General features: G+C 36.0%; 1 protein-coding gene across 1 annotated transcript in view; it reads left to right on the forward strand.

Moving 5' to 3' along the window:
- The window catches only part of LOC131060261 (rRNA biogenesis protein RRP5), a 229,852-nt gene that overhangs the window by 70,947 nt on the left and 146,141 nt on the right, over positions 1-12,764 (forward strand). Inside the window, exons 7-9 of the mRNA XM_057993438.2 lie at positions 187-309; positions 434-505; positions 1,342-1,434. Coding sequence (XP_057849421.2) covers positions 187-309; positions 434-505; positions 1,342-1,434 — 288 coding nt within the window. The remainder of the gene's footprint in view (positions 1-186; positions 310-433; positions 506-1,341; positions 1,435-12,764) is intronic.

The following is a 12,764-nucleotide window of genomic DNA, read 5'->3' on the forward strand; positions in this document are numbered from 1 at the left end:
GAAACTGCATGGAACTATGGAAATACTTGATGAAATAATTTATGTGAGAGTGGAGCAAATGAAGAAAAACATCTTGTATCTTCAATATTATAGTCAGAACCAATTTTTAGTTTATGTGCATTTAAAATGGTTTTTTCTATTTTTTGGCTCTCTTGTGTTGATTTCCATTCTTGAATTTAATTTCAGATCAAAGACTACAAGGGGTTATCAGTAGATTTGTTTGTCCCTGGGATGATGGTCAATGCGCGTGTGCAAGCAATTTTGCGTAACGGACTGTTACTCTCATTTCTTACCTATTTTACAGGGACGGTGAGCATCTATTGTGTAATCATTTTTTATTAGAATTAATGCTTCAACATTTTGCAATTAGCTCTTCTTTGGTATAATGCAATGTGGCAATTCTCATACAAATAGTTTCTTGGTGAGGTTGCAGGTGGATATTTTCCATTTGCAAGATCCATTTCCCAATTCAAAATGGCAAGAAAAGTTCTCTGAGAATGCAAGGGTAAGGTGTTTTCTAGTGTGATTTCTTTTTATATTTTGTACTGGAAGGAAAATAACATGAAGTACAAAGAAATAACTAATCAATGAGCAATTGTTTGAAGGTAGAGTATTACCATAAAAATGAGAAGCTAAAACCAAGAGCAAGCGCACCATAATCCAAGAAGGAGACACAATGTTTGTAAGGGGGACAAAAAAAAGAAAAAAACCCCATGATTATGAAGATGGCATAAAGCCTAAGAAAATACAATGAGAGAGAGAGAATGAGCTTAGCATAGAAATGCTTCGATGGAAGAAATGAGAGAGGCACCTCAAATATATAGAGGTGAGAGAGGAGTTGCAAATGTAACTCCCAAGTCTACGGATGCCATCTATCATCCTATGTGTGTGCAAAGTTGTCACAATCCTCATAAGGAGGAAATCTAATATTCCACAAATTTGGAATAAATAAAATGAGTTGTGAAAACTCAAATAAGACAAAGAACTTGTAGAGATCCTTTAGGAATATTCTTACAAGTAACAACTAAAAGGAAATTAGCTTTAGCAAGTAAAGATTAATTTCTAACATGTACTCGCAGAACAAAGTATCTGTTTGGAATTGTAGTTTATTTTGGGTCTATTTCTGGAAGGTATCTTGGTTGCCAGTGGTTTATTTCTGTTTTCCTTCGTTCCATACATTGAGAAAAGGATCTCGTTTATTTGATAAGAAAGTAGTTAAGAATTTCTTATTCGGGCAAACATAGATGCATAACCCATTCTCAAAAATGTACCAGTATGAATTCCCCTTAAGAACAGACTTATGTCGTTTAATAATGAAAATCTATTTTGCCTTTTTTGCAGCTGAAAGCAAGAATTTTGTATGTGGATCCCACAACAAAGGCTGTTGGTTTGACTCTTAATCCTCACCTCATTCAGAACAAGGCCCCTCCCATGGTAAGTGCGTGTATTTAAATTTTAAATTGTCGTGCTTGTTAATTTTCCCTACTGTATTATGAGTTCTCATAATTTCTCTACAGGATTGTGTTTTGCATCAGTAGTTGTGGTTGTGTTTAATGGTTAAAATTTCTAATATTTAGTAGGCACCAGTAGATTCTATTGACTGGGACTATTCTTAATAAATTTTGAGTTCACCATATGTCTGTTGTTGGCATTTAACATTTTTCTCCTCTTCTAGTTTGATATGATCCAGAAATTTGTAATGCGTGGCTAACTAAACAAACATTCCATGCACTTGATTTTAGGGTTGTCAATGATACTTGAATACTAATTTGACCAAGAAATCTATAATTGCTTTAAGAATCTTTTTTTTCCCCATTTTAAGAAATAAAAAATGGTTGTTGATCAATGCTTCTTTTTAATTGATACAATTCATTTGTTATAGCTTCAATCTTAATGTATTTTAATTTTCATAGCATTGGATGCAATCACAAGTTTATTTGCTATAACTTAAATCAAGATGGGCTCTTTGAATGAAAGAGAGAGATTATAATACTGTCAATTGGCCTGTAAGCACAATCACCGATAACAGCAAGAAGGGATTGAAAAAATGAGCTCCAGTATATAAAAAAACAATAGGCTAAAAATGGACGCCAAAGACACAAAAAACAAACGATTCTATCTGACAGGATTACAATGATTCTGATTTTTTCGCAATATGTGTGCCAGATTTTACAAGGTTTACATGGACAATATAACCAACAACCAGGGATGTGGTGTTCAACTTGATTATGGATCCTGCTTCTTTGTTTCTTCAATATTTTAATTGCTGAAGCATTTATTCTTTGAAGCACCGCTTTTTAATTATCTTGTAATAGGCACAATGGTGGTCACAGTTTGTTGCCTCTTTGGTAATATCTTCCAATCTATGTTATTAGAAATGAGAGATGGGAAATGCATTGGAAACAGCAACGCAATGGAAAAGGAATGTTGATAAGGTTCTGTCTAAGAAATGAATTATAATAGTTCTGATTCATACACATAAAATTCATATTTTATATTTTTCTATTTCATTATATGTTGGCTCTAAATTTTGTAGGCTTTTATGTCCTTGTGGCCCCATGTTGACAACCGATTTGGGACAAGTTATGTCATGTCCCCTCCTTGATCGTTATATATATATCCTATATGAAACAATTATTATTAATTAATACAATAAATGATTATTTAAATTTTTTTTATTTATTAAATATTATTATGTAATGTCCCCACCACGGTGTTGTGACGTTTTCACACATCGCCCCATTGCAAATGGGGACCCATGTTTTTTTTGCTCGTTTTCGCTTTGCTTTTTCTAGGGTTTTGTTAGTTTGTTAGTTGTCTGGATTTAGGGTCAAGCCTTAGGGTTCTAATTACCGTCTTTTCGGACCAAAATCCAATCAGTTTTGAGAGCTTTTTTGAATTTCCTTTTCTAGAATGCAAATTTTGAATGAAATGAATTCGCCAGAATGGTCTAATTTTCAATTGGAATGTTGATGCAGAGCTTAAATTTGTCTAAGTGTTGAAGATGAAATGTGAATTTTTGTCCAATTGAATATTTTTGACCAAATTTTGACTTTTTTGAATTTTGATCCTAGGCATTTCAAATGATTTGTTTTCGCCTTGTGAAGTGATAAAATGTGTAAAATCATGTTATTTTGGCCTGTAGGAGCAAAATCGCTCCTGTCCCTCAGTGAAGGACGGGAGCTCGTTTTCAAATATTTTACTATTCCTGCAGGGTCAAGATGAATTACGAATTGGAAGTGATGGAGAAAGGCGAGATCTTTCCATTGAATATAAATTGAAGATTTTCATGAGCACAGAAATGCCTCCAGGGGAAAGATTGCTCCTGTCCCTCAATGAAGGACCGGAGCTACAAATTCAATTTCGCCTTGTCCTTGCAAGATTTTGATGACTTAATGATTTGAGGACGTCCAAAGGAAGATGCTTTGCCAAATGAATATAATTTGAGATGCAAAAACGAAGGAGAATGACCTATATTGACCAAATCGCTCCTGTCCCTCTCCAAGGGACCAGGGCGAGGTACCTTGTAGCTCTCGTCCCTCTCCCAGGGACCAGAGCGATTTCCTTCATTATGCAAAATCCAGATAAAGGTCAAGGCAAGTTTACGTTCAAAAACAAGGAAAAACATGAGATAAATGCGTTGAATATAAATTGAAGATTTTTGGGACGTCCATAACAGTGCTAATTGCCTAAATCGCTCCTGTCCCTCAGTGAAGGACCGGAGCTACAAATCCAATTTTGCTTTGTCCTTGCAAGATTTTAACGTCTTGACGATGTGAGAAGGTCCAAAGAGGTACATTTTATCAAATGAATATAACTTGAAGTGCTGTCGAGGAGATCAACAGGGTAGCAAGTCCGGCTTGAGTGAGGTCCTGATCCTGAAATTTGGCTAAGTCTGGAATGTCCTGATCCTGAAATTTGACTAAGTCTGGAAACTGAAAAAACCTCCAAAAACTAGATTTTGCAATATAACTCCTGGAGGTCTGAAACCACTCTTAAACATCCTGAAAGTATATATGGAATATAACTTAAAGTATAAGAAAGAAGAAACATAGAAGGAAATGTCACTTATACTTAAATGTTATATTCCATTAAAATTATCCTGATAAAGAGTGCGAAAAGTCAAATTTCGCTCGTGTCCTTCTCCAAGGGTCCAGAGCGAAAAGCGCTCCTGTCCCTCTCCAAGGGACCAAGGCGAATCGCTCGTGTCCCTCACCAAGGGACCAGAGCGAAAATGCTTAGTTGAGCCATTCCTGACCTTGTTTGGACGAATCGAGACATCAAAGGCATGGTGAAGGACGAAATGAGCATGATAGAGCATCCAGACTTGATCAAAAACAATGAAATGATGAAGTTTTGCCTAGAGGGTCAAATTCGCTCCTGTCCCTCACTGAAGGACCAGAGCGAAATTCTTCATAAGGTACGATCTGGGCAAAGATCAAGCAAATTTTATGTTCGAATGCAAGAAAGGAGGTCAATCGAACCCGTTGAAGACAAATTGAAGATTATCAAACGTCAACAAAGGACCAAAATGCTTAAGTTCGCTCCTGTCCCTCAGGAAGGGACCAGAGCGATTTTTGTTGTAGATGATTTTCTCGCCAAATTTCAACCGATCTCAAGGCATGAATGAATGAAAGGAGGCATTGCGAATCCGTTGAATATAATTTTCGAAGGTGATGAAGTGAAATGAGGCCCACAAGAGCAAAATCGCTCCTGTCCCTCAGTCAGGGACCAGGGCGATGAGGTACGTATCTTCTCACTTTTTCATTTTGGCGCTTAAAACACATTTTTTTAAATTTATTTAAATGCTAAAAAAAAAAAAAAAATCGATATTTAATTAAAAGCATTTAAATAGCGCATGGTATGTATTTATTAATTATTTTTTGCCTTTGTAAAAAATCGAAATTTATTAATTAAAAATAAAGGCATTTAATAATTAATTATTAATTTAATAAAAATCAAAAGGGAGCGCTTGGGTTTATTTTGTCAAGGTCGGCCTTTATTATTTATTTAAAAATCGTTTTAATTGCTATATTTTGCAAAAAGTCGGCCTAAGGTCAATATGAAGGTGAGCGCCTATAAAGGAAGGTGTTTATTTCATTTTCACATCATCATTTATCATCTCTCATATGCAACTTGGAGAAGGCAAAAGAGGAGCGAATTTCATACAAAGGAAGGGCGAAATTATCATTCAAGAAGAGGAGCGAATTCAATCAAAGGTGGTGCGAAACTACTATCCAAAGGAGAGGCGAACTTGAAGTTTCCATTTGAGCGAAGTTGCCTAGGACGTCAAAGACATATCAAAGATGGCGAAATTGCTGACTTGAAGAGGAAATCACGTCCAAGACTTGAAGGGTGGCGAAGTTGATAAGAGGAACGTTCTTTTGAAGATCACATCAAGACTATCGAATTTCAAATTTTGCCTAGGCGAATTCCTTTATTTTGCATTTTAGAGTTAAGCTCTCAAAGAGGTATGACGATATGGATTTATTGTTTTGATTTTGAACGTTGATCGTCATTTCCTTAATTTTGGATTTTGAAATTTTGTTTTTCCTTAGCTCAATCGTCTTTTTTAGGAAATGATTAATAAAGGACTTATCATTAAGTTTCCTAAAATTTGCTCTCTAATTTATATTGCAAAATCATGTTACTAATTTTGAAATGTTGTGTAGGCATCAAATGGAGATCTCATCAAGAAAAACCAAGCCGGATCAAGGACGGTCTTCGCCAGGACGGTCTTCGCCAGGACGATCAAGCCAAGACATGGGCGACCTCTTTCAATCCAGCGTTCCAAGGCGAGGTACATCATCTTCCTGCACATCAATGACGCAAGGAGTTAGAACAAGGGCTCGTTGAAGAAGCAAATAATTCCAGATGAATTAATTAAAGCAAGCTTCTCAACAACATCAAGTTGAATATTTACCAAAGTTACAAGTGTCAGATGAGGTGGCATCCTAGTCATCACGTTTCCAATCAGTGAGGTCCATCTCAGCATGTCCAGATTCAATGTACTTAACTCATGGAAGGTGGCACAAACTCCGATGTACCTACCCCGGCTATCCATTGGTCGATTTTTCTAGAAGGGACATGTGTCCAAGCAATACAATTTTATCATTGGTCAAGCATTAAATGTTATGTAATGGTTGTAACAAACCCTAATTAGGGTTTTCATTGTAAAATCTTGGCCATTGATCTTGAATTGATCTAAGCCATCAAATTGTATTGTGGGCACTATATAAGCCCAAACATTTCATTTGTAAAGGATGATTAGAGAGAGTGGTAAATAGTTGGAAGAGTTAGAATATAGTTGATAGAATAGCAATTAGAGTAGAATAGGAGGACAAGGCAAGAAATTGTTGCCATTGATTGTAAACAAACTCCATTTTCATTGAAGTAATGGTGAAATATGTCGTTTTCTTGCAATTTGCATGGTTTCTTGTTGAAGTCTTAAATCTTAGATGGTAGATAATTAGATGAATGGAGGAAGTGTGATTGATTGATGGTGGAATTCGTACATCCATACTACTAGCAGTTTGTTGATTGCAGACTTGCCTTGCGTAGTCAACTGGAATCATTCAGCCTAAGCTCAATTTCAATTTGTTGCCTCTTCATTGATATGCATCAACTTGGATGGTATCTATGCCTGCGGTGATGATTTGAACATCATAAAGCTTCCCATAGAAGATCGCACTAGCCTTGTGTAGATGTTCCATTGATGTCAAAACAAGACCTAGTTAGAGTTTCATCAAAAATCCAATCATTGCTCCTACATTCTTAGTATTAGGATTAGATCCTCTCTTCGCCCTTATCCTTTTTCTATTTTTCAAATCCAAGTTAGTAAGAGCCTGTGTCCAGCAAAGCAGATCGGAAGTTCAATGTAAGTCACCTTGTGATTCCAGCAAATCACATCATACCACTGGAGCTTGTCCACACGTGGAGACCCCACTAAAAGAACCTTGGAGTCTACCTAACTGATCCTTTACGCGAATCTTCAGCAGTTAGAGACTATTTTCTCAAGAGAGGATAAGATGCCTATTGGTATTTTATTCTGTGTATGATTGTGTATAAAATACATGTCAACACACGGACACTAGACTGAAACAGTAAACCAATGTGATATCCCAGTTAGCAATGATTGAACATAAGCATAGACAGTATGCATCCATTAATCCCGTATGTATTTTTGATGATGGGTTGAACATATCAATCACGATGTGTTCTACAAATTGATAAAGTAAGATCATTGAGTAAGGTGACATAGCTGAGAAGAATAAGAGCAATATATATTACATCGGCACTTATTCCCATATTAATATATTTAGCCATTTTTAATATGAACTGAAAGAATACAAGACGCTGAGCTGTCAAGATCAGATGTTTGACAATAAGGGAGCTGCAATCATTACCTGAGATCAACTAAGTCATACGATGGAGGTGATTGACAGGTAAAGCGATTACCTACATTCAGCTTAGACCACGTGCCATAGGGAAGAATTAATAATTATCGAATGATGAATGCATACGAAGATATGAAGAAAAGAATGACTAAGCAATGCCTACTCAAAGGCTATGATTTGTCTCCAAAGGATGCGATTACCAAGACCAAGTATAACGATTAAAGGATATCGATTCACTGCCTATGAAGATAAAGATACTAAGGCATGGATTAGACCCGAGGAAAGATAACAATTAGATTACAGAAGGGTGTGGTTTGAATAATAAGACGATTTCTCAAAGAGGTGTGATTACAGCAGACGGTTATTAGTTAAGGCAAGGGATAACTTATGGGGAGCAGTTAATTAAGGCTCAAATAATTGCAGTGATTAATAAACATATGGTTAAATGGAAATAACAAGACATTTTAAGTGAAAGGGTGCAATTAACAAAGGAGTGTGTCCATTGTTGAGGAGATCCTCTAAGGTTGTGACTTTATGAAAGAACACGACTCCTCATCCTAATGGAGAGATATTTATACAATAAACTGACCACTCCCAGGAGGCACGGAGTGTTAAGGAATTTAGATCAGAGATAGAGAATACAATAGTCTGGTAATATGTAGTGAGGATAAACTTTTAATAAGATCACTACAATGAATATGTTTTACCTCCGATGTGTATATATACATATAACTCGTAACTATTAATCTTCCATGATAATATCGACAGCTTGCTGGTTCGTGAAACTGCCACAGTTATTGGTTTCGGTTCACAACAAGTGTCGATGCCTATAAATAAAAGGATGAAGAGTCATGTCCACGTAGGGGCATGACTTCTACGTGGCTTATGCAACGTAGAGCCATGACCCTACGGGGACATGACCCTTTGTTCAATGTCGTTATATATTACTGGCTTCAATCCGAATGAAGCTATATCCTTAACACTCCCTCTTAGCAAAAGAGGATTGAATTTCATAATTAAGTTTTAAGGAACAACATTCTAGATCTACACATTCATTTGACACGATCATTCACTTAGTAACACTTACTAGTGAAATACTTCATATCTCAGAGAGATATGGATTATCAGATATCCAGCACTCTGGGACAACAACTACTCGAAGTCTTATCAGATTACAACCTTGATTCTAGTGACAATTGTAACATTGTCATTATCACAGGTGAAATAATTTTAGTATCATGATATCCGGCACATTCCGGGACAGCAAATTAATGTAGTCAATCATGATATGATTGTTATCATAATTTCCGACATATTTCGGAACAATCATTTAATGATAACAATTCAATAACTCATCATAGCAAATTTAGTATCAAGATTTCCGGCACATTCCGGGACAGCAACTTAATGTAGTCAATCTTGATAACAGATCAGGCTATTGTGAAAGTCGTCACCTTACAATAGCGATCTTACACTTACATCACATGAAAGATCGTCACTTTCCATGACATAACACATACATGCAATATTGTATTCAAGATATTCATGAATATATCAATTACATATGATTAAGATTAATATCAGAAATTTCCATTATAATTTAGTCATACCAAGTTTACCTCTAAAGTACTCCACTTTCAACTTTGCAAGAGGTTTGGTGAATATGTCGGCACTTTGCTCTTCAGTGCTGATGTAGGTCAATTTGATGACATCTCTGTCTACCATATCTCTTATGTAATGGTATGAAATTTCTATATGCTTGGATCGATTATGAAAAACTGGATTTACAGAAAGTTTGATGTAGCTTTGATTATCACAGTGAATCACAGTGGGGTTTAGGGACTTCCTAAATAGTCCAACTAGCAATTTCCTTAACCATACTGCCTCACGTGCTCACATGGAAGTAGCCATATATTCGGCTTTAGTGGAACTCTGAGCAACTGCTGATTGTTTTCGGCTAAATCAGGATATCATAGCTGATCCAAGACTAAAGCAACACCCCATTGTACTTTTACGATCAATGGAACTTCCTGCCCAGTCGGAATCAGAATACCCTTGGAGTTGTATCTCAACATTTTTATACTTCAGACCAAGTCCAATAATGCCATGCAAGTATCTCAGAATATGCTTAGCAGCCATTAGGTGAATCTTCTTAGGTTCGCACATGAAATGACTTAACACATTGGTAGCGTAACTAATATCAGGGCGAGTGTTTACCAGGTACATAAGAGATCCAATAATTTGTCTATAGTATGTAGGATCTGTAGGTTCTGAATCTACTGCTTCACTTTTGAGCTTATGAAGATTTGTTTCCATTGGAATGGATAGAGGCTTACAATCTATCATACCAAATCTGGTCAGGATATCAATGGTGTATTTTGCTTGATTTAGGAAAATATAATTCTCTTTTTGCCATACTTCTAGGCCCAAAAAATAGTGCAGTAGACCTAGATCCTTCATATCGAATTCAGCCACAAGATCTTGTTTGCATTTTGCAACGAGGTGATCTTCTCCTGTTATCATCAAGTCATCAACATAGAGAACAAGTATTAACATGTCACCATCTGATATTTTGAAGTATTTGTTAGAGTCTGCTTCATTTTTGGAATATCCTAGTTTGGAGAGATAACTATCTATCCTTCTGTACCATGCCCTGGGAGCTTGCTTAAGGCCATACAAAGCTTTTTTTAGTCTACACACAGAGAGATTTCTATCATGTGTAGCAAAGTCTTTAGGTTGTTCTATATATACTTCTTCTTCAATAACACCATTCAAAAATGTGGTCTTCACGTCCATTTGGTGTATCTTCCACCCTTTGGAAGTTGCAATGGCAATGATGGTTCTTACAGAAGTATATCGGGCAACTGGAGCAAATGTCTCTTCATAATCAATTCCAGCCTTTTGAGAGAACTCCCTCGCAACGAATTTGGCTTTGTGTTTTTCAATACTACCATTTGGTGCATATTTGATTTTGAATAACCACTTTGATGAGACAACTGATTTGTCTTTTGGTCTAGGTACAATGTCCCAGACATCATTTTTTAAGATAGATTGGTATTCCTCAATCATTGCATCTTTCCAAGCTTGACATGTTAAAGCCTCTTCAACATTTGATGGTTCAAATTTTGTAAGTTCGGTCATGAGGGCAACATAGCATGATTGACTTCTTGTTTTCTTATTCTCTTTGAAGATTTCATCGGGCTCCACATTATATTCTTCAATCATCTTTCTTGCCCATAGTGGTCTTTTCTTGTTGTTAGGATTTTCAGCATTCTCGAAATTAGGTGATTGAAGTTCATGATTTTCTATGCTATTCTCCCTCTGATTTTCAATTGTAGGATTTTCATCTGATTTTGCGGTTAGATCATCTTCTGCCCTTAGAGATAGTTTATAAGCAACATCTTCCTCAAATTTGACATCTCTCTTGATTTCAATGGATCTTCGTCTTGGAATATAGACTCTGTATCCTTTAGTGGTTTCACTGTAGCCAACAAATATGCCTTTCTTCCCGGAGGGTTCTAGTTTGGTTCTCTTTTCTTTAGGAACGTGGATATACACATGGCAACCAAAGATTCTTAGATGGCTTAAATATGGTTTATTTCCTGTAAAGGTTTCTTCAGGTGTTATATTCTCTAGGATTGAATGAGGGCATCTGTTTTGAATGTACACAACTGTATTTGAGGCTTCAACCCAAAATGAGATATGTAGATTTTGATTATGCATCATGGCTTTAGCAACTTTGATGATGGTTCTGTTTTTTCTTTTTGCAACTCCATTTTGGTGAGGATTATAAGGTACAATACACTCCCTCTTAATCCCAACAGAAATGCAGAATTCTTTAAAATTTTTAGAGATATATTCACCCCCATTATCTGATCTTAGAGTCTTTATTTTCTTCCCAGTTTGATTTTCCACTAGGGCTTAAATTCTTTAAATTTCAATAACACTTCATTTGATTCTTTGAGTTTTATGAAATAGATCCAAGTTTTCCTAGAGTAATCATCAACAAATATCACGTAATACAAGAATCCCCCTAGTGATGGCAATGACATTGGACCACACAAATCAGTGTGGACAAGTTCTAGTACAACTTTTGATTTGTGTTCACTTGAGGGAAAGGACCCTTTTGAGTTCTTCCCTAGAGCACATCCTTTACAAGTTCCAACATGATCAAATTTTAGATTGGGTAATCCTATGGTAATTTTTCCTATAGAAGGTAGGTCATTAAATCAAAGATGTCCTAATCTTCAATGCCAAATTTCATTAGAGTTTGATACTTCATGATTTAGTGCTTGTTTTTGAGTATTACAAAATTTGTGTAAACTACCATCTCTAGATCCTATAGGAATAGCATTCTTTATGTTAGAGTTTTTAGGCCAGAGTAGAACTTTATCTTCATGGAAGGTGACACGATATCCTTGATCAGCTAGTCCTGAAATAGAGACCAAATTCCTTTTGATACCTGGTACAAAGAGAACATCTTTCAATTGTAATGTAACTCCTGTTCTTAATTTAATTGAGCAGGTCCCAATTCCTTTCATTGGATAGGTAGAATTGTCTCCTATTGTAACTTCTTCAGTTGAGTGGCCTTCAAAGTTTTCGAATTGATCTCTAAAACCGGTTATGTGTCAAGATGCTAAGAAAAATAGAGGATTCTCTACTTCCTTGACTTCAGCTATGGTTGCTTGAGCTTTCTTTCTTTTTGGGCAGAACCTGTGAGTGTGTCCAAATTTATCACACTTGTAGCATTGAATCTTGGAGAAGTCTTTGCTTTTGTGATTATTTCCTCTCTTCTGTTTGAACTTCCTTTTCTTCCCTTTGTTGCTTGTGTTAGCATGTAGTGCTTGAATTTCTCCCCCTTTGTTTGGACCCAATCCTCTTGTGATTAGTTGAGATTCTTCTTGATTACAATCATTCTTGAGTTGATCAAATTTTGGTAGTGTCGGATGAGCACTAATGCCTTGAATAAAGGATTCCCAATTGGATGGTAATCCCTTAAGTGCTATTAGAGATAGCTCCATATCATCTATATTATTCCCAATAGTTGACAATTGGTCTTTTAATTCTGAAATCCTCATGAAATAGGATGTGATTGTTTCTCCTTTGTTCATGTAGATATGCGTTAATTGCTTTTTTAAAGTGAGCAATCTGCTTGCATTATTTATTTCATATGAGTTTTGAATGGTCTTGAACATATCATAAGCTGTAGTTAGTTTTGAGATGGTTGGGAGAATTGATCTTTAATAGCATCAATTATGATTTTCTTAGCCTTGTTGTTGTGTCTTTTCCAGGTTGTTTTCTTTGGCTTGTCTTTAGGCATCTTAGTATCTTCTTCTATGTATGCATCTAGTTCGAGTTCTTGAAGAA

This window comes from Cryptomeria japonica, chromosome 1 (assembly GCF_030272615.1).
Source record: "Cryptomeria japonica chromosome 1, Sugi_1.0, whole genome shotgun sequence".
In the NCBI taxonomy this organism is placed as follows: domain Eukaryota; kingdom Viridiplantae; phylum Streptophyta; class Pinopsida; order Cupressales; family Cupressaceae; genus Cryptomeria; species Cryptomeria japonica.